This window comes from Epinephelus moara, chromosome 3, assembly GCF_006386435.1.
Source record: "Epinephelus moara isolate mb chromosome 3, YSFRI_EMoa_1.0, whole genome shotgun sequence".
NCBI lineage: Eukaryota > Metazoa > Chordata > Actinopteri > Perciformes > Serranidae > Epinephelus > Epinephelus moara.
Genome location: NC_065508.1, coordinates 39,275,284 through 39,299,334, shown reverse-complemented (window position 1 = coordinate 39,299,334; position 24,051 = coordinate 39,275,284). Strand labels below are relative to the sequence as shown.

The following is a 24,051-nucleotide window of genomic DNA, read 5'->3' as shown; positions in this document are numbered from 1 at the left end:
ACGCCAAGAAGAGGATATTATTGGAGCCGACTTCTCCTCGCCGGTAAGCCGATGGCCGCCGTATTTGACAGGAATGCATTATTGTCTGTGTCTGTGACCCCCGTTCAACCCACAATCGGTGGGATTCGCCTTTCGTTTCTGCTGCTGGTTGAAATCTGTAGGCTGCTTGCACAGCGTGCTGAATGATTTAAGCCTATTTTGCTCGCTCAAAACTATTTTTAGTCGCAAATGCGAGTGCAAGCTGTTTGATTGCATTATCAAAACCGCGCCGCTATTGTTTGGCCTTGCTTTTAACTTATTCCACCGAATACCGAATGTGTGTTTTTTTGCAATATTCGGCCGAATATATTCGGTTACCGAATATTCGCTGCATCCCTAGTTGCTTTCTCTGCAAGCTGCTTTGCCACCCGCCTCAACCCCAGCTCCTCCTTTTTATGTTGTGTCTGACTGTGCTGCTCCCTCTGCCTTAGGCTTTCCTTGTAGGCACATGGAAGGGCAGACAGGTGTTCTTTCTCTGCCTGATTGCTTTCCACACAGGCATGTGTAAGGGTGGAGAGGTGTGCTCTCTCTGCCTTACGCCGGAATTCCACTGGATGCGTGTCCGTTGCGGATCGGCTGCGCTGGTTATCCGCTGCGTGCTCCGCCGTCCGTCAGCCCCCACCAGCTGTGTTTGCTGTGCGGAGCGGTGCAGCTCCGCCGGACAGCGGGAGTCACGAGGACCCACAAGATCTTGCAAATTCACGCATAATCGTGCGATATAACAAGATGTAGTTTCTATAAACAGAACCACAAAACCAGAGGAGTAGTAGGAAGACATCTTGGTGCACCTCCATGATTATCATCTCCTTGTCCATGGTGTCAACGGGGTGAAATGACGTCTGAAAAAAACCTCTGACCTGTTGACTTCAGGCCTGCCTCCGCCCATTATGATGTTTTCAAGGTGTAGTGCAAGGGAATATGATCCGCCGTGAACTCTGTGTATTTTATTTTGAAAATTAACCGGATGTTTTATTTTGTTTCTGTGCACGACTTCCTGCCCCGCACGATCTGCTCCGTGCTGAATTGCTGCATTGTGCTCCGGCGTCCGACAAAAATAGAAGTCCTGCGTATCTGTTGCGGAGGGCTCCGGAGCGTCGCAGCTGTGACAGAGTCGGAACGCAGCACAGCCGCAGCTGGTGGAAGCACACACACTGACAAGAATTGAAACGTATCGGCTCCACTGCCGTTCCGGAGTGCAGACGCAACCCACACGCATCTGGTGGAATTTGGGGGTTAGGCTTTCCACGTTGGCGCGTGGAAGAGGCTTTCTGCGTAGGCCCGAGAAAAGGCAGAGGGGCCCCAGAACAGAGCCATACCACCACAAATAAAATACTGCAAATGGAGAATGAGTTTTCTTTGACTTAAGTGTTCCTAGTGTTCAGCTGTAACACGTTATTAGTAACGCGTTACAGTAACGCTGTTAGGGGCGCATGGGCGTGTCCCAGTCACTTGCTAGTTAGACAGCGTGTTTTCAGACTGTGCGCCCTGGCAGAGAGTCTAAAAGAGTTGGACTTACTCTGTGAATTAGTCATGGGTGTGTATTGGGTGTATCATTCAGTAAGCCAATCAGAGTGTCACCTCTCATTCCCTTTAAGAGAGGCGCAATTGGAGCGCATGGCGGAGAGCTAGTTAGATGGCGGACCTACCAACTGGAAAGAGTGAGCGTTTTACAGCTGAGGAGACGATAAATGTATCTCTGTATCGACTGTCCCGTCACATCTGATGTCAGATCAAAGGGGATTGGCACCGTTTGGCACATTTGGCACGCGTAATGGAAACCCAACCTGATTTGATTAACACAGCTGCAATCTAATAAGTTCACATCCCTCTCAGCCACAAACAGAACATCAGATAGGGAGTATATATTCAGCATCTGTCATCTTAGAAAAGCCAAAAGAAAAGAAACAGAGTGAGACTGCGAGAGAGAAAGAGAGAGCACGCGCGCGCATGAGAGAAACGCTGTCAACAAATTGTAAATTATTCAATTTATTTTATTTTAACCCGGGAGGTTAGAGAGCCCAGCTCCCTCTCCAGCATCCTGAACCCCCCACCTGAAGGTGCAGGAAGGGCTGGTCCCGTGGCTGCACCCGGGCCCGTCTGGTCTGGCTGTGCGCTGGCTGCAGAGCTGGGGTCCTCCTCCTCCTCCTCCTCCTCCTCCTCCTCCTCTTCCTCCTCCTCCTGACAAGATGATCTTCAGTTTTACGTTCTAAAAGCTTTTTTTACGTATACATTTGTAGCCTACTTGTAGGGCTATAAGTTTACGTTTTTAGCTCACAGAAGCTGGTTATTGTTGTGTTTATGTCAAAATAAAGTTTATCAAATGTTTTCACATCTTTGATTTTGTGATTTACATGCCAAAATGATCACAATTCAATTGGGAAAGACAAGTTCATTTTACAGGCTATGCATCATCAGCCTGTGGAGGTCTGCTCGCAGTTCCGTATATTCGGACACTGCGAGCTTGGACCTTATGATGATCATTATTACTGCGATTAGATCATTCTGATTAATGACTGACCATTAAGACGTGTTTCTGATAAATATTTTAATGTGCACAATAATAACCTTTCACATTTTAATCATATTTTTATTTATCTTTTGCATATGTGTGGCTGCTCCGTGTGTGTCTGAGCAGAGTGCACGCGCGTTGTGCACCCGCCTAGAGACGCATATTACTAACTTGTTTAACAGTGAAATTAGGGATGCACCGAATATTCGGTAACCGAATATATTCGGCCGAATATTGCAAAAAAACACACATTCGGTATAATAAGTTAAAGGCAAGGCCAAATAATAGCGGCGTGTTTTGATAACGCAATCAAACAGTGTGCCGTGATGGGCTGAGTAAAATGTTGGCAGTGTGGCGATCCGTCCGTCACCACACTTGCATTTGCGACTAAAAATAGTTTTGAGCGAGCAAAATAGGCTTAAATCATTCAGCACGCTGTGCGAGCAGCCTACAGATTTCAACCAGCAGCAGAAATGAAAGGCGAATCCCATCGGTTGTGGGTTGAACGGGGGTCACAAACACAGACAGTAATGCATTCCTGTCAATTACGGCGGCCATCGGCTTACCGGGCGACGGAGAAGTCGGCTCCAATAATATCCTCTTCTTGGCGTCATGACTGCCCAGAAGTACCTGAACAGCCGAGCCAGTCGAACACAGGTATGTGACGTGTCAGAGGAGAAACAAGCCGTTCACGGCCCACAAACCTTACCGCACTTTAGGGACTATTCTTTACTTATGAAGGGGAGGAGGGTGGCTGGTTGATTCTTATTTTATTTATTTTATTTTGATCCCCCCTATGTTCATCACTCATTGATGCTGTTTTTGAAGTATGAATAAGTCAATAAGTAATTTATTCCATTGAAATATCATTGATGTATTATAGAAAAGTGATTTATCTTTTTATAAATGATAAAAGGCACACCTGCCTCATTTTCGCTGTGGTATCGTGATACTACTCAGAACCATGATACTTTCACTGGTATCGTACAATGGGATCCAATTTTGGTACCGTGACAACACTAATCTGGAGGGGGTTCATCTGCAAAAACGAATGAAAAACTAAACAACGATATTCGGTATTCGGTACTCAGTATTCGGCCAAGCGTTTAATATTATTTGGCTTCGGCTTCGGCCACAAATTTTCATTTCGGTGCATCCCTAAGCGAAACACTGCGCCGTTGACTTTAGACCAGGTTTTTGTTGGTCACTGGCGCATTTGCTTTTTACGCCATCTAACTAGCAACGCGCCATGACTGCGCCTGGCCACTCCTCATTTTTAGACCAACACACCCAGAGAAGCGCAAGTTCATTTGCTAGTTAGACGACGAGGGCGCAGGGCGTGAAAATGACAACTGCGCCTGCATCTAAATAGCAATGACACTTGCGACATGGATTATGCGCCCTCCGCCGTCCGCTTTAGACTATCTAAATAGGGCCCTTAGTTTTGGCAGTAACTAATACTCTAACGAGTTAGTTTTTAAATTCAGTAACTGTTACTGTTACCAAACGGTGCATTACTCTGTTATTTTTGGCCAGGTTTTAAAACGGCGCGCAGCATGCAGTATTTTTTCACAAACTTCAGTTCCCTTTCACTAAATCATTTTCGCCCTAAACAATAAGGGTCCATGTCATTGGTTCGACAGCCCATTGGTTCGACATCCCATTAGTCCGACTGTCTGTGGTGCTGAACGGCTTGCGGCGGGCGTATGGTGTGCCGCGACTGGCTTGAGGCGGAGCAGGCTCACGGCTTATGTGTTTGTCACTTTCTTTTTCATTTTAACCCACACCATGATCTTTTCCTGACCCTAACCAAGTGGTTTTTGTGCCTAAACCTAACCAGACCTTAACCACAGGGCATCATGATGATTTCGGAACGGACTTCGGAACAATGAGTTTAATATGGTCGGAACAATGGGATGTCGAACCAATGGGCTGTCGAACCAATGGGCAGTTCCCAACAATAAAAGATAGTCAAGTCAGATAGAGGTTTTTGAACAATTCTTACCAGAGCATCTTAATGAAACATGTCTCTCACCATCTCTGCAGTCACTGTCGACCTGCTGGCCTCACCACAGTGCTGTAACGTTACATAAAGCAGTAGCGCTTCTGTAGATTTTTAGTCCCAGTAACGTTATATCCAGTGATGTGATATCCATTGTTATCCCGAGGAAGCTTTTGTTGTGGACAGACAATGTCTGCGATGGGTGACAGACTCGACATCATTATGTAGCTCTTCGAATATTCTCTTTAGCTCATTTTCCATATTTGCATCCAAGTAACGTTACCGTAGTTGTAAAATGTTTAAAATGCAGAAGACGGTTGGGGGGGTAAGTAACTAAATAGTTACTTTTCTCAGTAACAGATTACTTTTTAGTTTAAGTAACTGAGTTACTAACTGAGTTACTTTTTAATGAAGTAACTAGTAACGGTAACTAGTTACTATTTTTCAGTAACTAGCACAACACTGAGTGTTCCTGACTCCCATTTTACCAGGGCCACAGTAAAAAAATTTTTTTTTTGAAATGTCATAATGCTCATTTCGTGGAAAAAAGTCCCATGTTTCACTTTTGATGGATTGCTTTCCCACCTGTAGTTCAGTTGTTTTTTTCATTTATTATGGCAAAAAATGTCGTTGACGTTGTTGCCGTTATGTTGTGGTCTGCTTTGGGTTCAAGACAAGTAAACATGAAGTCATATGGACTGACAGGTAAAAACTGAGTTGTTAATGTCAGTCTGCATCATCAGGTGTTTGAACTGCTGTACTGACCAAGCCATCTGTTGGGTCGATCAGATGAAGCAGGATGACTGCATTGCCATTCGTCTGTCCTGTACACATGGGTGTTGTTACCACTGGTGGCCTACATGCTCAACTGCACAAATACACTTTGGAGAGAAATCTGATCAAATTGGAGAAACTGCTGAATAAGGGTATGTAATTTAGTTATTAGTAATACATTTAGGTTGGCATCGTGGGGCTAAAGATAAATTCAATACTAATGTTAAGTAAGACACCCAGTCCTTAAAAACAAGGAGATCTTACACTTTAAAATGCAAACTAAAAACAGAAGCATGGACCCAGTGTCTTCTGATGTGTTTCAGGTGTTGACGTCGACTGTGTCAACCACCTGGGTCAGACTCCGTTATTCTGTACTGCTCTGTTGGGCCAAGTGAAGGTGACCAAACTGCTCCTGCATCACGGAGCTGACCCCAACCAGTAAGTCGGGCCTGGCACCCATTATAAGGATACTTAGCTTATCCATTATCATGGTGCTAGCCTGTTAAAGGCTCCCTAAGTCTTCCTAAGCTTGAAAAGTTTTTGTCACATACAGCAAACATCTTCTCACGATCCGCTAGCTACATGTCCTGTGAATATGCTGTGAAAAAGTCCGGTCTCTGTAGGCAGCCCAGACTCCGCAAATGGCAACAAAAACATTTTGGTGCAGGCTGCACCAACCAGCCAGCGCAAGACTAGCGAAAGCAAGCACACACACATGAATGCGGTGCCCATGTCTCACGATCACGCACAAGCGTGCACATGTGAACGCGGTGCCCAGAGAGGCAGTTAGAGCTACAGGCTAATGAGGCTAAAAGGTGAGCTAGCTCCGTTGTTTTTGATGACATTGTTGAACGTAAACAGAAGTGTTTTTGTGGCCATTTGCGGAGCCTGGGTTGCCTACAGAGACCAGACTTTTTCACAGCATATTCAGAGGACATGTAGCTAGCGGATGATTTAAGCGGATTCCACATCTGTGGAATGCCCTCCCTGACACCTTGAGGGCACCACAATCCACTGACTGTTTTAAAAAAGGTCTTAAGACATTTCTTTTTAGCAAAGCTTTTGGTCCCCCTTAGATGTTTTTGTTTAAATCCTTTTAAATAACTGCTCATCTTGTTTTTATTCTCCTCCAGTCCTTTTTTTTTTTTTATCTTTCTTTGTTTTTAACTTGTAGCACTTTGAGATCTTTTGATGAAAAGGGCATTATAAATAAAATGTATTATTATTATTATATTATTATTTATTATTTCTGTAAATGTATACAAACCGCTGTTGTTTAAAATTGTCATTATATTTGATAAAGGAGGCATCATGGCATAAAGTCTACGAGTTGGACTTCACTTGAGACTTGTTGGTCTCGACATAGGACTCCCAAACCAAGACTTAAGACTTGCTTGTGACTTGCAAAACAATTACTTTGTCCCACCTCAAATTCGTGGTCTTACAATGCAAATCATAATAGTTATCAGGTGACAGCATATTGATATATAATCAACTTTCTTCTAGTCGCTGTGAGGACTGGAGCACCCCAGTTCATGCAGGCGTATTCTCCTGTAACCCCTCAGTGGTGAGTGAGCTGCTGGATGCTGGGGGAGATCTAAGACTCCATGATGGGGAAGGCAGGACGCCCTTTGACTGGCTCAGGTTTGTGAAGCAGGAAGACAGGGTCAAGGTAAGCTGCCATGTGGAGACAGTGCCATTTTGCTTGGAGCTTGTCAGTGTTCTATGCCACTGGGTGTTGATGAGTGTGACATGCATGATTGCAACAGTGGAACTGGAAGTAATGAGCAGACAGTTTGACTGCTGAAAGGAGTAGTCCAGTTTTAAGCATGGCACTTTCATTAAGTTGAACTTGCAGATTTTCTCTGTCAACTGTCAGATCTAAGTAACAGAGACTGAGATATGTCTGATCTGTGGTACCTAGTATGGATCAAACTCCAACAACATTGGACTCTTAAGTTCCCACAATGCAACCTGATAGCATCTTTCATTAGAATCTCTAGCAAAGGCTTTCAAACTTCTGTGCACACCTTCATTTGATAATATCAATCAATCAATCAATTTTATTTATAAAGCCCAATATCACAAATCACAATTTACCTTACAGGGCTTTGCAGCATACGACATCCCTCTGTCCTTTGGACCCTCACAGCGGATAAGGAAAAACTCCCTAAAAAAAACCCTTTAACAGGGAAAAAAAACTGTAGAAACCTCAGGAAGAGCAACTGAGGAGGGATCCCTCTTCCAGGATGGACAGACGTGCAATAGATGTCATACAGAACAGATCAGCATAATNATATTAATATCTGATAGTATACATATGGGACAATAATCATATGTGTATAATAACAGTAGAAGTATGACTAATGATAACAGCAGCAGCAGGAGGCATCTGGCAGGACCACGGCAGCAGCACAACCACACATGTCACACTATCCAGGCACCGCTGCGATATAATACAGGCTCTCTGTTATATGGTCACCAAGCCCTACCCTGATGACATCATCAGAAGTTATTTTTGTAATATGTTTTTCATACTGAATGCAAAATGACTGTGCATCTTATATTGAAGTTGTAGATGGTAACTTTGAAAAAAAAAAAAAATCATGTAGGCTGAAGCTGTCACTACATTCATACAGGACTAAATGAGATGGATAATCTTTGAAAAAAAAATCTTCCCTGCCTACTCTATTGCTTTATAGCATTTCTAATTGCCTTATTGCATGTCAATCAATTTTATATATAAAGCCCAATATGCAAATACGGGTAACAGGGATTCCCCAAGACTTGTTATCATCTACAGGTCAACACACAGATAAGTGTAAAAAAGTATGATAGCAACGTGGCTTCAGGTACAACTTTACAAAATTTATTTTTCAAAGATGTTAAAAGTTATTTTAAGATAGCAGTTTTATTGTTATAAAATTTAATAAAATGCAAACCCAGATACTCAGATTTAGAACAGCAATGTTATGATCCAAAGACACAATGCAAGTTCTGCAACTGAAATGTCAAGAACAGAAATTAAAAAAACACTGAACCCAAAACCTCCTCAAAAAAACAAGATGAGCAACAGGTAAAACAAAAAAAAAGAATGAAAAGGGAGGTGAAAGAAACACCTTAGGTGAAACAAAACACTAGGCAAAATAAGACAAAGCAAAATTAAACAATAAGCAAAACAAAACACTAAATAAGGCTAAACAAAACTCTAAGACAAGACGAAGCTATAGGCAAAGCAACACGCTAAGCAAAACAAAGTAAAGCAAAACAGCAGGACACTATTTTGAAAATAAAAATTATTTAAAAAAAACCAACCAAATCTCCCTGGGTGATCTTTAAATAGGTTTAAACACATCTCATCCTACCTCTTCTCTAGGCACACCACTACTAATTACAGTGCGGCACAAGTTGCCTCACGGGACACCTGCATCATAAACAGTATGGTACTGGTATGGGGCAGCGTATTGTAGAATAGCATGGGCAAAAAAAAAAAAAAAAAACTTGCAGCAGTGCCTACCTCTACAGGTGATATTGACCCAGTCTCCTGCCCTTCCTAACGCTCACTCTGCCACTCCAAACGCTCAATCTGCAGCTAATGCTCAATGCTTTGGTTATGTGTACCTATCATCAACAGGTGGTAAAATTAATACACCGACAACAAGTGGTGATACAACACAAGATCCAGTCACTGGGGCTGTAGTCTCCTGTTCGACTAGTCGATTATTTGGTTGCTATGCTCTCGTCCGACCAAATTCTCATTGGTCGAATAATGGCCGTGTTACTTTCATAAGGAGAAATATGCTACACCAGCAGCTTTCCAGGATTAATCCATTATTTCCTGCGGTGGGGGGACAGGCTAACCCCCAGATTCCACCAGATGGGTGTTGGTTGCGTCTGCGCTCCGTAAGTTTCAATTCTTGTTAATGTGTGTGCTTCCACCAGCTGCGGCTGTGCTGCGTTCCGACTCCGTCACAGCTGCAGTGCTCCGGAGCCCTCCACAACAGATATGCAGGACTTCTATTTTTTCCGGACGCCGGAGCACAGCGCAGTAATTCAGCAGATTGTGTGGGGCAGGAAGTCGTGCTCAGAAACAAAATAAAACATCTGATTAATTTTCAAAATAAAATACACAGTGTTCACGGCATATCGTATTTCCCTGCACTACACCTTGAAAACATCATAATGGGCGGAGGCAGGCCTGAAGTCAACAGGTCAGAGGTTTTAAGACATCATTTCACCCCGTTGACACCATGGATGAGGAGATGTTAATCATGGAAACCTCCTCTGGTTTTGTGGTGCTGTTTATAGAAACTACATCTTGTTATATCGCGCGATTATGCGTGAATTTGCGAGATCTCGTGGGTCCTCGTGACTCCCGCTGTCCGGCGGAGCTGCACTGCTCTGCACAGCAAACGCAGCCGGTGGGTGTTGACGGACGGTGGAGCACGCAGCAGATAACCAGCGCAGTCGTTCCGCAGCGGACACGCATCCAGTGGAATTCCGGCGTAAGTTACCTGTGAAAATGGGGGTGTTTTCAAAACATCCCCGTTGTTGACAGAAAGTTGAACTCACCCACCCTCACGCTCAGCGTCACGGTGACGGTGACACAGACCTCCTGTCTGTTTCTGTAAGCTGAAACCATTTCCCTCAGTGGAAACGAAGCTTGTATTTACTTGTATTTCACAGATAAGAAACAATAAATTGTGAAGACATTAAAGCCGCCACTAAAATAGCATTTTAAGTCGTGTGTGTGATTTATCCTTCAGGGATTTATACTTCGGGATTTATCCTGGCTTCATATGAGCAGAGGAAATCTCCGCTCGCTGTCTCCCCTGAAAGAGAGGTCTCTCCGATGATGCAAGCAATGCGCTCGCCAGCAGCAGAGAGCTGTGACTGGGAAGAGCCTTCTGTAGCTGTTGTGTTTTTTTGTTGGTACTTATGTGGGGTTTTTTTTTAAAAGTTAAATATCAAGCAGTTTTCATTTAACTTTCTGGATGGTTCTCACAACAGAGGACACGGAGTTAACGGCATCTGTTACCTCCTTCCAGGGCTTTGATTTACCTGTCCCTGTCACACCGCTACTAACAAAGAAAATGAAATGTTTTTTCCAACTCCACTTCACCTAAAATAACTTCAGTCATTCAGAAAAGTTTCTCCCTCTCTTTCTCTCTCTCTCTCCCTCTTTTTTATTTGCTCCATGTTTGCAGGTCGACAGGATCCACCTATCTAAAGTGATTACATACATACACATGCCTACAATCAAATCCCAGTTTTCCATTGGGTTCATGAATCTGAAGTAGTTTTTAGTACCAAGGTTGTATATGTGGAAAAAAATCCCCTCACAGATTTACTAACATTTCATGAATGAGACCTAGTTTGCACGTTCAGACTTGTGTTGAAAGTGATACAGAAATGTTTCAGGTCCACCCTGTAAGACTGTGGATCAATTACATAAAAGTGACATGCCTTTATTAAGGCATGAGACCAACATGTTGGATTACCATCAGATTAATGGAACTGTTCTTCAGCCAAGGGTTGTCTAATAGGGGCTATAGTACAGTATGCAGGCAAACTTAAGAGCTATATTGTTGGCAGCTGGACTTGCTTCAGATTCACTTTATTTGTCATTTCCCTGAGTATTTACATACAAAAAGAAACGAAATACTGTTTCTCATCAGCTACACAGTGCATTAAAAAGACTAGTAATAAGTAAGTTAAAAGGACTAAAAAAACAAAAAACACAAAAAAACAAAAACAGACATCAACAAAAGATAAATAAAATAGACAACATTCGGACACACCCACAAACATTCAGACACACCCGGTTAACAGACAACGGTTTTAACTGCATTTCTACTGAGAGAGGCCGCCGCAAGCATCGGTCGCGCTGCCATGTTGTCCGCCATCATCCAAGCTTGAGTTGGAGGCAACTAGATTCTTGAGCTTAAGCAAGACCAGTTGCCTGCAATATAGCACTTAAGATTACCATGACCTGGATGACTGAGAATCTTCACCAATACCTATTTGGGCAAAGTGGGACTGCTTAGTGTTCTGCTAATTTAAATCAGTATTTTGTTAATCCCTTGAACTCACACTGCTTCTGTCTTATCAGATGCATGACTTCCTGGAGAGCTGCATGTTTTCTATGCAACAGCTGTGTGAGAGCCCAACCTTGACAAAGCTTTACTGTTGCCCATCCCGCATGTCCACCTCCAGCTTGTTACACCCTGTATCATTGCTGGATCGCATAAAATCACGGTACAGTGCAGAAATCGCCATGTTGATCTCACATCTATGCAGCATCATATTGTGTCATGTTCAATGTCTTTTTGCTTTGTTTGAGGAGTTTCTTATCTAGAATTTTCTTTTTTGAGACCATTACGTAATTGTGTTAATGCAACATTGTGTGTGATTTCACAATGGGCCTGAACAGATGCTCTAACCAAAAAAACATTTGTTACACAAGAAGTGCTAATTAAACTGAAACCAAACCAGGGCTCTACCAAGCATTCAACATTCCTAAAACAGACCAACATTATGTGTGAAATACATAAAACAAAGTGATGTACACAGATTATCTACTTCCTACTATCCAGGGCTTTGTTTCCCAGAGCCTTCGTAGCGCTACGTGCATCGCAAGGTGTATCTTAAGGCCTCTCTCAAGTTTACGGGCTGTTTCCCACAGTCTCCTTAGTTAAGATATATTCTCTGAAAGTTATATCTTAAGAAGGGCAGAGTGAACCACTTGCAAGCTGTCCCTTAGTGATGCGCTCTGTTCATCCTGTCACAGTTTTAGCTTTATTAGGCCAAAATCATGCTTTTTAAATGGACAGTTAATTCTTGCGCAAATTACATCATTAGTTTAAAATTAACTTCATGAAAAATAATAATAATAATGAATATTGAATATTATAAATATATAGGTTTATTTATTTATTTATTCATTCATTCATTCATTTATTTAATGGAGCTAACTAACTGAGGATATGTTTTTTCTGATGAGGCTACAGGCTGTACCCTACCACTATATACTGAATATCTGACAGATACTTGACAAATTGATCAAACTGAAGTCTAATGAGGCCGGATGGAAACTAATCAAGCGGGCAGCACCAGCTATATAGGCGATCAAGTGCATCACCTCTGCTTGCTTCATTGTAGTTGAGATAATGACTGCATTACAGCGTATCGTTGCACTCAATTGACTGAACCAAAGGCGTCGCCGTCCGCGTAGCCATTTGGTTCATGTTAATCATTTTATAAGGACAAACTTCAGTCCGCTTGATGACCTCTCAGACAGTGCCATCCTGTCCAAATACCGTTGGAAAACTTATATGTAAGAGCTGCCGAGCAGCTCACACCTTTTTTTGACTGGGCCTGGACCAGCCCAGATGCTCTCTTGTTCGTGAGATACTGAGCAGCTCACACCATCTCTGACTAACTCAGAGGCCATAGCCCCAAACCACTAAAGCGAGGGCAATTGATCATAGACTCTCTAAGCCTGAACTAGAGAAGTTAGATTTGTAAGCACAAGGTTTGCAACTACCTTTCTAGCAACAAGGAGAACCAAGTGAGTTAGCACCCAGCGTCTAACCCTGCAAAGACTCTGAGCGACCAGCTTCCTCAGAGTTTCACCTTTGGAACAAAGGACACAACAGAGATTGCATCTGGAACCACAGCTCTTTCCCGCCTTCCTCTGCCAGCTAACAAAGCAGCACACCACCAAAGCGACTCTTTCTTCCGTCCATTCAAGGATCGGTAACATAACAACTGGGCATAGCTTTATCACAGCTTTACAGGCTAAGCAAGACTGTTTAACTTGTTGTATGTGATTTAATGCTGTCATTGAGTTATTGTTGTGATTGTTTGCAGCTGGGCCATTGGTTAGTTGGTTTCGCCAAAGCTAAGTGTTTAGTTTGCTAATGCTGTTCTGTTCAGAGAAAGATTCTTGCACACAACTAAACAATCTCTGCACTAATCTAGACTGTTTGCAACACAAATCACATTCACATAGACTTTGATTCAGCCATCTTGTAGTTCCCGGCCCTTTGATCACCACACCGCCTTTCTCTCTCTCTCTCTCTCTCTCTCTCTCTATCATTTTCCCTTTCCGGGAATGGTGCCCCACGAGGGAATTTAATGTTAATTAAGTCACATTATTTAACATAATTATTAATTATTATAATAATTATTCATTAATGGTGTCCCCTTGGTGAGGCCAAATATTATTGTTCCCAACATAATTGGTGCCTTCGTGTGACGCCTAGAAATGTGATCCCTACATAATTGGTGTCTCCGTCTGATGCCCTAATTTATGTTCCCAACACTGTTATAAATGTTTCAATAACAAATGCATTATCAGTGAGCAGCAATCACGTTTCTCTGCTTCATCATTAGTTTCCTTGTTTATAACGGGATGTGCATGTAAGTCATTTTTTAATGTGATATGCTTCAGGCGTATTAGGATGGAGATTTTTCCTGAAACGGTGCCAAAACGCTCGCCTGGACGGAAATTTAGTTTTAAAGCGCTGCTTTTAAAAATACCTGTGTATGTGTGGACTAGGCTTCAAATAGATGAGCAGATGTTCTGTAAAAGGCATAGCCTCATTTATGATATGATATTTGATGGCGGTAAAATTATTATGGCAATACTTGTAATAAATAAATAATAAACGTCATTTATTTACCTTTATAAGAAACCATTGATGTGTGCAGCATGGATTAGTACACTTTCAGCACTGTGGTGAAGGACAGCTCCAACTTACGATGTATCTTAGCAGCTCTCCTTATGAGCACCCGCTAAGGAACAGTTTGGGAAACACTCGAAGGAAAAGAAGTCCCTTAGCTAAGGTATATCTTAGAGACCTTTGGAGAACGTTAAGGTACATCGAAACTGGGAAACGAGGCCCAATACGATTTCACATTGGAAATGGAGATTCTGGCACTTTCTGTGAATTTTTGTCAAATTCTAGTTCCTGTAACCTGGGCGTGTACTGTCCTTTGCTGTGTTTGAAATTGCATACGGTGTACTATGTACTCAATCAGTATGTACTGCATACTGCCTACTGAATGAATGATTAAGCATACACACATATAGTCAAGCAGAGCAGTTAACAAGTATACACAAGAAATATGTCTTCTCACTGTCTTTTAAGTTGCTGTTAAATATACATTTTTTTTATGCCTCTGCGCTGGCTATAGGCCAGGTCAGAGGCATTATGTTTTTGAGTTGTCAGTCCATCCATACGTACGTACATATGTACCTATCTTATGAACGCTATATCTCAAGAAAACCGTGAGAGAATCTTTTCAAATTTAGCACAAATGTTCAGTTAGACTATACAATGAACTAATGAGAGTTTGGTGGCCATAGGTCAAAGGTCAAGGTTACTTTGACCTTGTCTGTCTCATTCTTGTGTGCAATATATTAAGAACACCTTGAGGGAATTTCTTCAAATTTAGCACAAACGTTCACTTGGACTCAAAGATGGATTGATTGGATTTTGGTGTTCAAAGGTCCGAGTAACTGTGACCTCATCAGTCTGATTTTGTTAACATGATATCTCAAGAACACCTTAAGGGAATTTCCTCAAATTTGATATTCACGTTCAATTCTGGTTTTTATCACAAATGCAAATCGACATTACCTCCTCCACTCAATGTAATATTTTCCAGTATGTTTTAAGGCAAATATATTTAACATATTACATAACACTTAAATGATTGAATATTTTGGTGTTAGATATGTTTTCGAAAGTACATTATAATGTGTGCTCTTGCACTTTCCTCCTGACTGTACCTTGAAGTCTCTCACCATGATTTGTAACTATTTTATCCAAGGTTAATATTTAAACTATCTGCCTCACTGGCCGATAATAAACAATCTGAAGAGCAGCAATGCTTTTTGGGGCAGTTGAGAATGTGTAGTAAGCTCATGTCTCATATTCAGAAATTCTTGCTCAACTAGTATACATTCTAACTTTTTTTTTTCATGCACAAAGTCCACATATTATGCAGTTGCAGCACACTGCTTACATAATTTTCCATCATACTTGTATGAGTAGATTGAGTTCAAAAAGAGTCCCTATGTTGAGGTGTGTGCCTGTTTGTTCTTCTGTTTTGTCCAAACATCATTAATGCTAGCACGCAACTGTCATAGTTAAATGCTAGTCCAACCTTAAAATGCTTTTACAGTGTTGAAACAGCTTTTCAACTTCAGCCATTTCATCCAATAACTTTTCATGGTAAAATTGCAGCATTTAGTTTAGCTGTTTTGAAAATAGCTTTCTAGAATGAGTACAAATGAGGTGCATTGTAAAATCTGTAAATGAAAATCAAGCAGGTGGTTCAACAAGTGTTTTAATCAGATCTGCAGGCCTCCACCCCTAAATCGGTGTGCAAAGCACCATCCAGCAGGTAGAGTATTGAGTGCATAAGACTGCTCTTGTGTGACAAATAAGTGTAGAGTCTAAGAACAGTGGTGCAAAAAAAAAAGAGGGCTGCATACAACAAATGCTCTTCCCCTGCCAATACACACAGTGTTAATCTTAGGTCAGAGCTACAGAGATGGCTATTAGATACACTCCCATATAACCACTCTGATATATTGAAACTACTAAGAGAATATGCTATCAAACAGATGATTCTGTGTGTTGGAATTGTTATTTGCCCACTGCAAAGTTAGTGTACTCGAAGAGCAATTGTTTTCTTGCTAACAATACAATATTACTGCATAATCTAATGCATGTGAAAGCCATTTTATGATAAACTATCCACAGTTCTGTTGTTGTCTATGTTATGTATAATCAACTGATATGTTTCTGTGTGTTTCTGCTCCTTTTAGTGGAACTGACATGCAGTTCAAAAGGAGGACAAACACCAAATCTTCCTGCACAACAGCCCACTGTTTAGGCTTTGGAAAGGTATATCACTTCACATAGTACACAGTAGATACTGTTAACACATTGCTGTATGTGCAGTCTGTGTTGGCAAGTTTCACGATTAATTGTCTTACAAATAATTAATGATGTAGTTGTATTATCATATAAACTTAATAACCGTAAGTTTCTTGAATAAAAGCTGGGGGCGTGCCCAGCACAAATAAATAAGAGCTGGTCCCAAATAGAGTGCTTCAGGGATGAAGTTTTTCTGTGGGTCAATGTGGAAGTTAACGTCACCCTGATTCCCTCATCAAAAAGCCAACAGAATTTTGGATTATTGTAGAAAATAAGCTCTGCAGCAAACAAACATTTATGATGGTTACACGTTTTGAGATAATCTTTACAAATGAACACCACTTTTAGGATTTTTGAAGCATAACTGCAATCCTCAGAAGTAAAAAACCAACGTTAGACTTTAAACAAAGTATACCATAGTTGCGTGACTTAACATCACCACTACTAAGAGACTGTGAAGCTGTGCTCAGCCTGATGATGCTCTGTAAATTCATTTAGCAACTTATTAACAACTGCCTTTTTAAAGACACATAAATGCTTCATAGAACAAAACGTGAAAATCTCTTCAGTTTGTGTTAAACACAGACCTTATTTAAGGCATCTAATCAAAATCCTATTAAAAAAGCCCAGTGACTTTGAGACACGGGAACTTTAGTGCAAAAATGCGAAGTTATTTATGGGTTTTAGGAGTCATTCCTGGGGCACGCTCCATAGGTGGGTAAAACAAACAAGGGTGGGCAAGCACCTGGAGCCTTTTATATAATGTGCATGCCAACTAAGCATTATTTACATTTCCATTGCTTTAATTTAATAAATTAATAGCATAAATGTTTGCGGATGATAAAGCTATCACTGCAATAGCACATCACAGACTCAGTTACATGAATATTTATTAAATGATTTTAAATGTGTTACCAGTGGAAAACAATAAATTTGTATTGAGTATGAATAAAACAAATAAAAAAAAATGTTATGTACAAGAAAGAGGAGGAAATGATGCCATGGCATTTATCATATGGTAGTGTTGAAATTTAAGAGGTTACAGAACTTACATTATCGGGGGTTAAAATACAAAACAATCTCTAATGTGTGGCTTATATTGCAGATATTTCTAAGAGTAATGATGAAAATGGCAGGAATGGTTGGATTAATTTATCTAAAAACATCCTTAAGGTAACATCTCCTAGCCTAATCTACAGTCACATTCATTGATTAGATACTGAATTGGTGACACCAATCCTGCGTGTCTATCTTGAAGCTGTGCTGATTTTATAGATCTTCTGCGCTGACAGGGAAGATGTGTGTGAAGCATCCATGTTTTCACAGACATGAATATAAACCTAAGAGAAACTTGACTGGTATGCAGAGGTGTACAATTGCTAGGCAGTAATTGTAGTTTTTGTAGCAGACATAAATGAGAAACATGCTTCACAAAGCTGTGGGGTTGGACAGGGCAGTAAAGTCTTCACTGCTTAGTAACAGACAGAGGGAACACTGGGCAGAAATGATGAGAGTGAGGCCGTGCTGTCAGGAGGTGACAACAAATCTTCATGCAATATTTACACATGGGAGTACAAAACAAAGCAGCCTATGAGCCATAATTAAAAAAACACCCTGCACATGTCCAGACTAATCATGTGACACACACTGTTACATAGTGAATCTTTTCACATGTGGAAAATAATTGACAACTGTATTTTGCCGTAATACATGTACATGTAGTTTAAATTAGTCTCCACCACCAGGCAGGGTGTGGTGATCCTCACACCCGTGTTTTAGGATTCCTCCCTCTACTCTCCCTGTTAGCTGGAGAGCCTGTGTGCCTCTGTGTGGACAAACACACTGACAGTTACTGTAATAGTATACTGCGATGAGAAAGCCTTACAAATAAAATGGTCATGACAGAGAATTATCTTAGAAATATTTACAATATTATACTTAGATTAGAAATGACATACATCTTGCTTTAGGGATATTATGGGAATAGCATACAGGGCCTGAAATGAAAAACTAGGAGAACAAATGCTTCAGCTTTTAGCTTCAGTCTCTTGTTTCCAGAGTTACGTAAATACATCCAGCACATAATTCTTTATCACATAGAAGATTCAGTGCTCTTCTTGTTTTGTGTTTTACCAGGTGTGTGTAAACACACCATTCCAGGCACTGGCTGTGCCAGCTTCTATTCCACTGATCCGAGAGAATGATCTGACCAAGGCTGATCAAGAAACTTTGCTGTCCTTCACCTGTGGCTCTTTGACCTCCATGACCAAGTAAGTCCATTATTAAATCACACAGTAGGTTGACACAACAAGGAAGACAAGGAATTTGACAGTTTTTGAATAGCTCTCAATATTCTCACTCACCTGCTCACTATGGAAATAACATGATGCTTTTAAAATATATGTATGTATTTTTTTCTCCTTTTGTCCTCGGTGATCTAATGTATTCACTATCACATGTTATTCTTCTTTTCCTTTCTTCTAACGTTTTTACTACTCTGTAAATCAACCTGCCAAGGGACTACGGATGAAAATATAATCCGGCATATTTACATGCAAATGTTCATTAATGTGCACTGTCCCTTCTAACTTAAATAAATAAATAAATCATTTCTAATTAAGGGGAAAACTGTTGAAGTGCAGTATTTTCCCTATATTCATTCAACAGTGGCGGAGCACCATGCTAAATGACTAGTGTCAATCAATCAATCCATTCAGTTTTACTTTTAAAGCCCAATATCACAAATCACAATTTGCCTCAGAGGGCTTTACAGCATACGACATCCCTCTGTCCTTATGACCCTCGCAGCGGATAAGGAAAAACTCCCCAAAAAATCCTTTAACGGGGGGAAAAAACGGTAGAAACCTCAGGAAGAGCAACTGAGGAGGGATCCCTCTTCCAGGACGGACAGACGTGCAATAGTGTCAGTGCTATATAAAAATCTCCCCAAACACAGTAAGCTCTCTGCCATTCTGACTTTAAGCAGCCAGAGTCAGGGATGAGCAAGAAGATCCTGGTTTCTCAGCGCCAGCGATTACCTGCGCAGGCCTGGCTTCAGCCCAGAGACAGAATAGAAATACAAATAACTACAAAAATCTTCTCACTCGTCCAAGATTTGTATAGTATCAATGTGGGTAGTATGTGTAAATAAACTGTTGTAAACTGCCCTCCATCTAACCAGGGCCTAGATTTCCCTACTCCCATCCCAGCAAAACTCTGCCAGCAACACACTTTCATTCCGACCTCGTCACATGTCGACGTTTGGTCATGGACTTTCTACATCAAGATATGACGTGCAAGGTACTCTGGGTATGTTAGTTGTTGATGTTCTGGGACGCCGTGTCAACTTGAGCCTGTTACATGCATTGTCTGTTTTCACGTTACACTTGGGTTTTCACAGGAAATGTACAGTTTGCATACAGTCTCTTTTAAAACAAACGCACCACCTCGGTACAACACTGTGGATTGACGTTTCTTTCCCTCAACAACAAACGCACATGGTTATGTTTTGCCAACACGTATGTTGTTGGGTTTAGGCAGCAAAAGCACGTGGTTGGGTTTAGGAAAAAAGAAAAGGGATTGGTTTTACAATCTTACGGGAAGTGAACACCGGCCTCCTGGGTGAAAGCCAGTGGTTGTTGGACCCATCCACCACCTCCCCCGACCTACCCTTCTCGGACTTCCGCTGCCTTAAGTTTTGTTGTTGTCCACCATGTTTCCCCCTGACACCGTTAAAAAATAATGACGACCGTACTGAAAAAAAAAAATGTCAACAAAAAGAAACGTTAGGGCCACAACTAGAAAAAGAAAAAAAAAATCGACCCAAATGTCGACTTGGACTCAAGAACGAACTGATTAAAATTTGGCGGTCAAAGGTCACTGCAAGCTCACGAAACATGTTTTTGGCCATAACTCAAGAATTCATACTCACAGATAATTTCACACAAACGTCTGATAGGATAAAATGATGAAGTGATGACGTTTGATATCCAAAAGGTCAAAGGTCAGTTTCACTGTGTCGTCATAGTGTTCTGCAAAAACACTTTTCTGGCCATTACTTAATGTCATACAGTAATTCAGAACCAGAAGGGGAGACATTTGGTCAGATACTGAATTGGTGACACTAATCTCCGGTGCCCACCTTGAAACTGTGCTGATTGTATAGATCTTCCGTGCTGCTGGGGGGAAGATGTGTGTGAAGCACCTATGTTTTCTCAGACATGGATGTAAACTGTAAGTGCAACTTGTCTGGTGTGCAGAGGCAAACAACCGCAAAGTGGTAATTCTAGTTTTAATTTAGCATGATTAGATTTGATTTATTGTATTGCATGTTCAATAAAAGTGTATACTTTAATTAATCTTGAACCATGTCAGTAATCGTAATTCGACTATGTACCACAAATATGTGTCTAAAGCCTTTTTCATGTCAGCGGACACCCTAAAAATCCTCCAGCAGTGCAAAATAACTTTTATATGACAGTGATGACTTTTCTTTAAACTCATATTTAGATTTTTATTACAGTCATCTCCAAATGGTTTCAGTTCCAGGTGGAGGGGCTCCAGGGTGACAGTAAAAACACTGAGGGACAGTCACACAGCCTATTTGGACCTGCTCCTCATAGAACAATACTACTGCAGGTGAAATAGAACAGTGTGTGTGTGTGTGTGTGTGTGTGTGTGCGTATGAGGGGTGAAACGTATCAGTGAACACACACTGCATTCACTGCATACTTGATACGTGTACATTACGTGTGCAACCATCACCGTGTGCACTGCATGTGCATTCACCGTGTACTTGTTACACATGCAATGCACGTGCAATGCCTGCACACGCCTAGACGTGTGGTTATTAGACGTGCGTGCGTTGACACATCATGTGATCGCAGGGGTCAAAAGTAAAAAATAATAGTCAAGTCAAGTAAATTGATCATCTGAAAAAAGCCCATTTTACTGCGCTGAGACTCACAGCGAGCAACTGACAGTGAAGTGTCCCAAAATGCGTGTGACAGATCTTCTGTTATAATACTTGCAGCTTTAAATCAAGGAAAAACTGTGTCTCATGAAATTGTTATATTTTTAATGTAAACTGTAAATGTATGTCTATTTAGCGTTTAGAGTGATTCCAGCATATGATAGTCTGAGTAGACTGTTAGCATTGTGACTGAAAATATTACCCCATAATTTAGGCTACATGGAGTATTAGATTTTTAAAAGGTATCAAACTATTTGAATGCATTGCAGAGTAGAGAGTTTCACCCTCCTGGTCACAGGTTGAGGTGGATTAAAATGAGGTGTGTTAATTCAGCACCATGGACAGCTCCACGGATTTATCATTAAACAGCGACCTGCTCCACCTCAACCTGTGATATCCACGGATTTGGGTCATTCAATTTTAATTATTAATTAATAGCGTAATAGGGTACGGGCGGATTAAAACCAGCGGACCTCTGTGTTATACTTTCCCAAACTATAGGCTTTATTGTGTGTAGAACCACTTTCTACAGGCGGCGGCTGGCTTAACTCGCCAATAATGCGCTGAGAAAAATGTTTGAAGTCCAAAAAAAGTAATTTATTACAAAAAAAGGTCAACAAAACAGGTTAATTTTCTGTCAAACATTTTTTTAAAGATGTGCACTCCACAGACAGAAAGCACCGCACGGAGCGAGGTTTTTGAGCGCGCTCGGCTTTCAGTTATAACTGACAGGACTGCAAATATAACAAAAACACTTAAGATGTCATACTTTAAAACAAACTCTCAACTGGCCGGATCAACGAGACCCTCCACCGGGGTCTAGGCTTGTGGCGCTGGTCTGACCCGGCCGTATGCAGTGGAGGTTCCAGCGCTGGAACACCAAGCGGCTCACAGCGTGACAGACGCCCGCACACACAAAGCTGGAAAGCGGGAGGACACTCCTAATTCCCCGGTCCTTAACTAACCTCCACCCTACCCCCGGAACTTCTCCACCTACGCTGGCTGTCTTCGCCCCCCCTCCCGGCCGTGAATGCAATAAAGGTGGCTTCGTCGGGCACTTTACAGCAGCTCCGCTTCCCAGAGCCAAACTGTCGCTCGCTCGGATCTCCTTTCTCAGTTCGTGCCCTGCAATCAAGTCCAGCTGTGTATGATCAGTCCAGAGTCTCTGTCAGATCCACAGGTGAACGCATTGTCTTTGATTACTTGTCGCCATGGCAACCGGTCCGCTCAACCCCAGTTCATTAGCCTGCAATATGAATAAATATTGGACGGTGATTAGAAATTCCTCCAACATGGTGCAGGGAAACTATTTTTCGGATCGACCCAGGAGCAGTAGCATCGCTATGCTAACTAGCTTGCTATGCTAATCAGACGTGCGTGCGTAGACACGTCATGTGATCACAGGGGTCAAAAGTGTCAGCTCTTGAAGCAACAACGCTTCGTGTTACGGACGTGTGACACGTAGCATCGCTATGCTAACTAGCTTGCTATGCTAATCAGACGTGCGTGCGTAGACATGTCGTGATCACAGGGGTCAAAAGTGTCAGCTCTTGATATATATATATATATATATATATATATATATATATATATATACATATATATTAGGCTTGTGCCGATTTCCGGTTTACCTGGTTCGGTCCGGTTTAAGAGCTCCACCCGGTTTAATTCATGTCAACCGGATAAACCGGAGGGGAAAAAAAAAAAAAAAAAGCTTTTCACATCGGCGGCGTGTCAAGGGACTATGTTCAACTTATCTTGCATTGTAACATGCATTATGACAACTTAATAAGGTTTATGTTTGTTTATAAATGAATGAAGCCTACAAGTGTTTTGTTTAGTTGTCTCAGAGGCTTCAGAGGGACTCTGCAGCTCCGCTCAGCTGTCTGCTGCTGCTGCTGCTGCTAGAGATCAAATTTCATTGGGGGCGGGGAAAAGTGCAAGGGAGTCAGCAGTCATTCAGTTTGTTGCCCTAGTAACCCGTTTCCACTGAAGAAGTTCCTGGTACTATTTGGGGGGCTGGAACTACTACAGGAACGTCCTCTCGCTCGGCCCTCTGAACCGCCGTGTCTCCACTGAGAGAGCGGAGTCGGAGGAAGGTTCCTTGGGCCCAATTCCAATCCGGCCCCTAAAGACTCAAGCCCTGAACCCTCACTGACTTAACTGACGTCAACTGTAAGTGATTGAGTGTGAGAGTCTGAAAGGGCTCCGGATGCTACAAATAGGAATGGGACAGCACTTATCCTCCTCTCTACAAAATGTTGTTGAAACTGGCGGCTCTGGGCGTGATCATTATCGGTTATTGTCAGCATATATTCCACACACAAAGAATATATATCTCTATCTATCTATCTATCTATCTATCTATGTATATGTATATATACATAGATATATAGATATATATTCTTTGTGTGTGGAATATAACCACTGGTATTCCTCTGACTTCGTGTGTTTATGTACCATCTTAAATCCTTGTTAATGTAATGTTTCATTGTTTATCTATCTGTTTTTTTCGCTCTCCTTCCATAACGTTACCGTTTGCATATCTGCCGACCATGTTTTCATTTTTTTTTATAACACATCTGGTGTTCCGAGGGCAACCCCTGTATTTGACGTCACAACGCTATGAACTGTGGGTAATTTCCTTACCGTAAGTCTGCATCGATGCTGACCTACGGTAAGGGGGCATAAAGGGCTCACTCACTGACTCACTGACTTGATGATTTGACAATGGGACAGCCCTCACACACTCACGCACTTCACATGAACGCGCCTCTAAGTCAGTGAGTCTGTAAGGGAT

At 41.7% G+C, this 24,051-nt stretch overlaps 1 protein-coding gene across 1 annotated transcript in view; it reads left to right on the top strand.

Annotated features, from left to right (window-relative positions):
• LOC126384363 (inactive serine/threonine-protein kinase TEX14-like) overlaps positions 1–24,051 on the top strand; it is a 66,260-nt gene that overhangs the window by 5,554 nt on the left and 36,655 nt on the right. The window contains exons 3-9 of the mRNA XM_050035388.1: positions 5,294–5,476; positions 5,648–5,762; positions 6,831–6,996; positions 11,437–11,582; positions 16,168–16,246; positions 18,416–18,549; positions 20,822–20,917. Of these exons, the coding sequence (XP_049891345.1) occupies positions 5,350–5,476; positions 5,648–5,762; positions 6,831–6,996; positions 11,437–11,582; positions 16,168–16,246; positions 18,416–18,549; positions 20,822–20,917 (863 nt within the window). The 5' untranslated portion in view covers positions 5,294–5,349. The remainder of the gene's footprint in view (positions 1–5,293; positions 5,477–5,647; positions 5,763–6,830; positions 6,997–11,436; positions 11,583–16,167; positions 16,247–18,415; positions 18,550–20,821; positions 20,918–24,051) is intronic.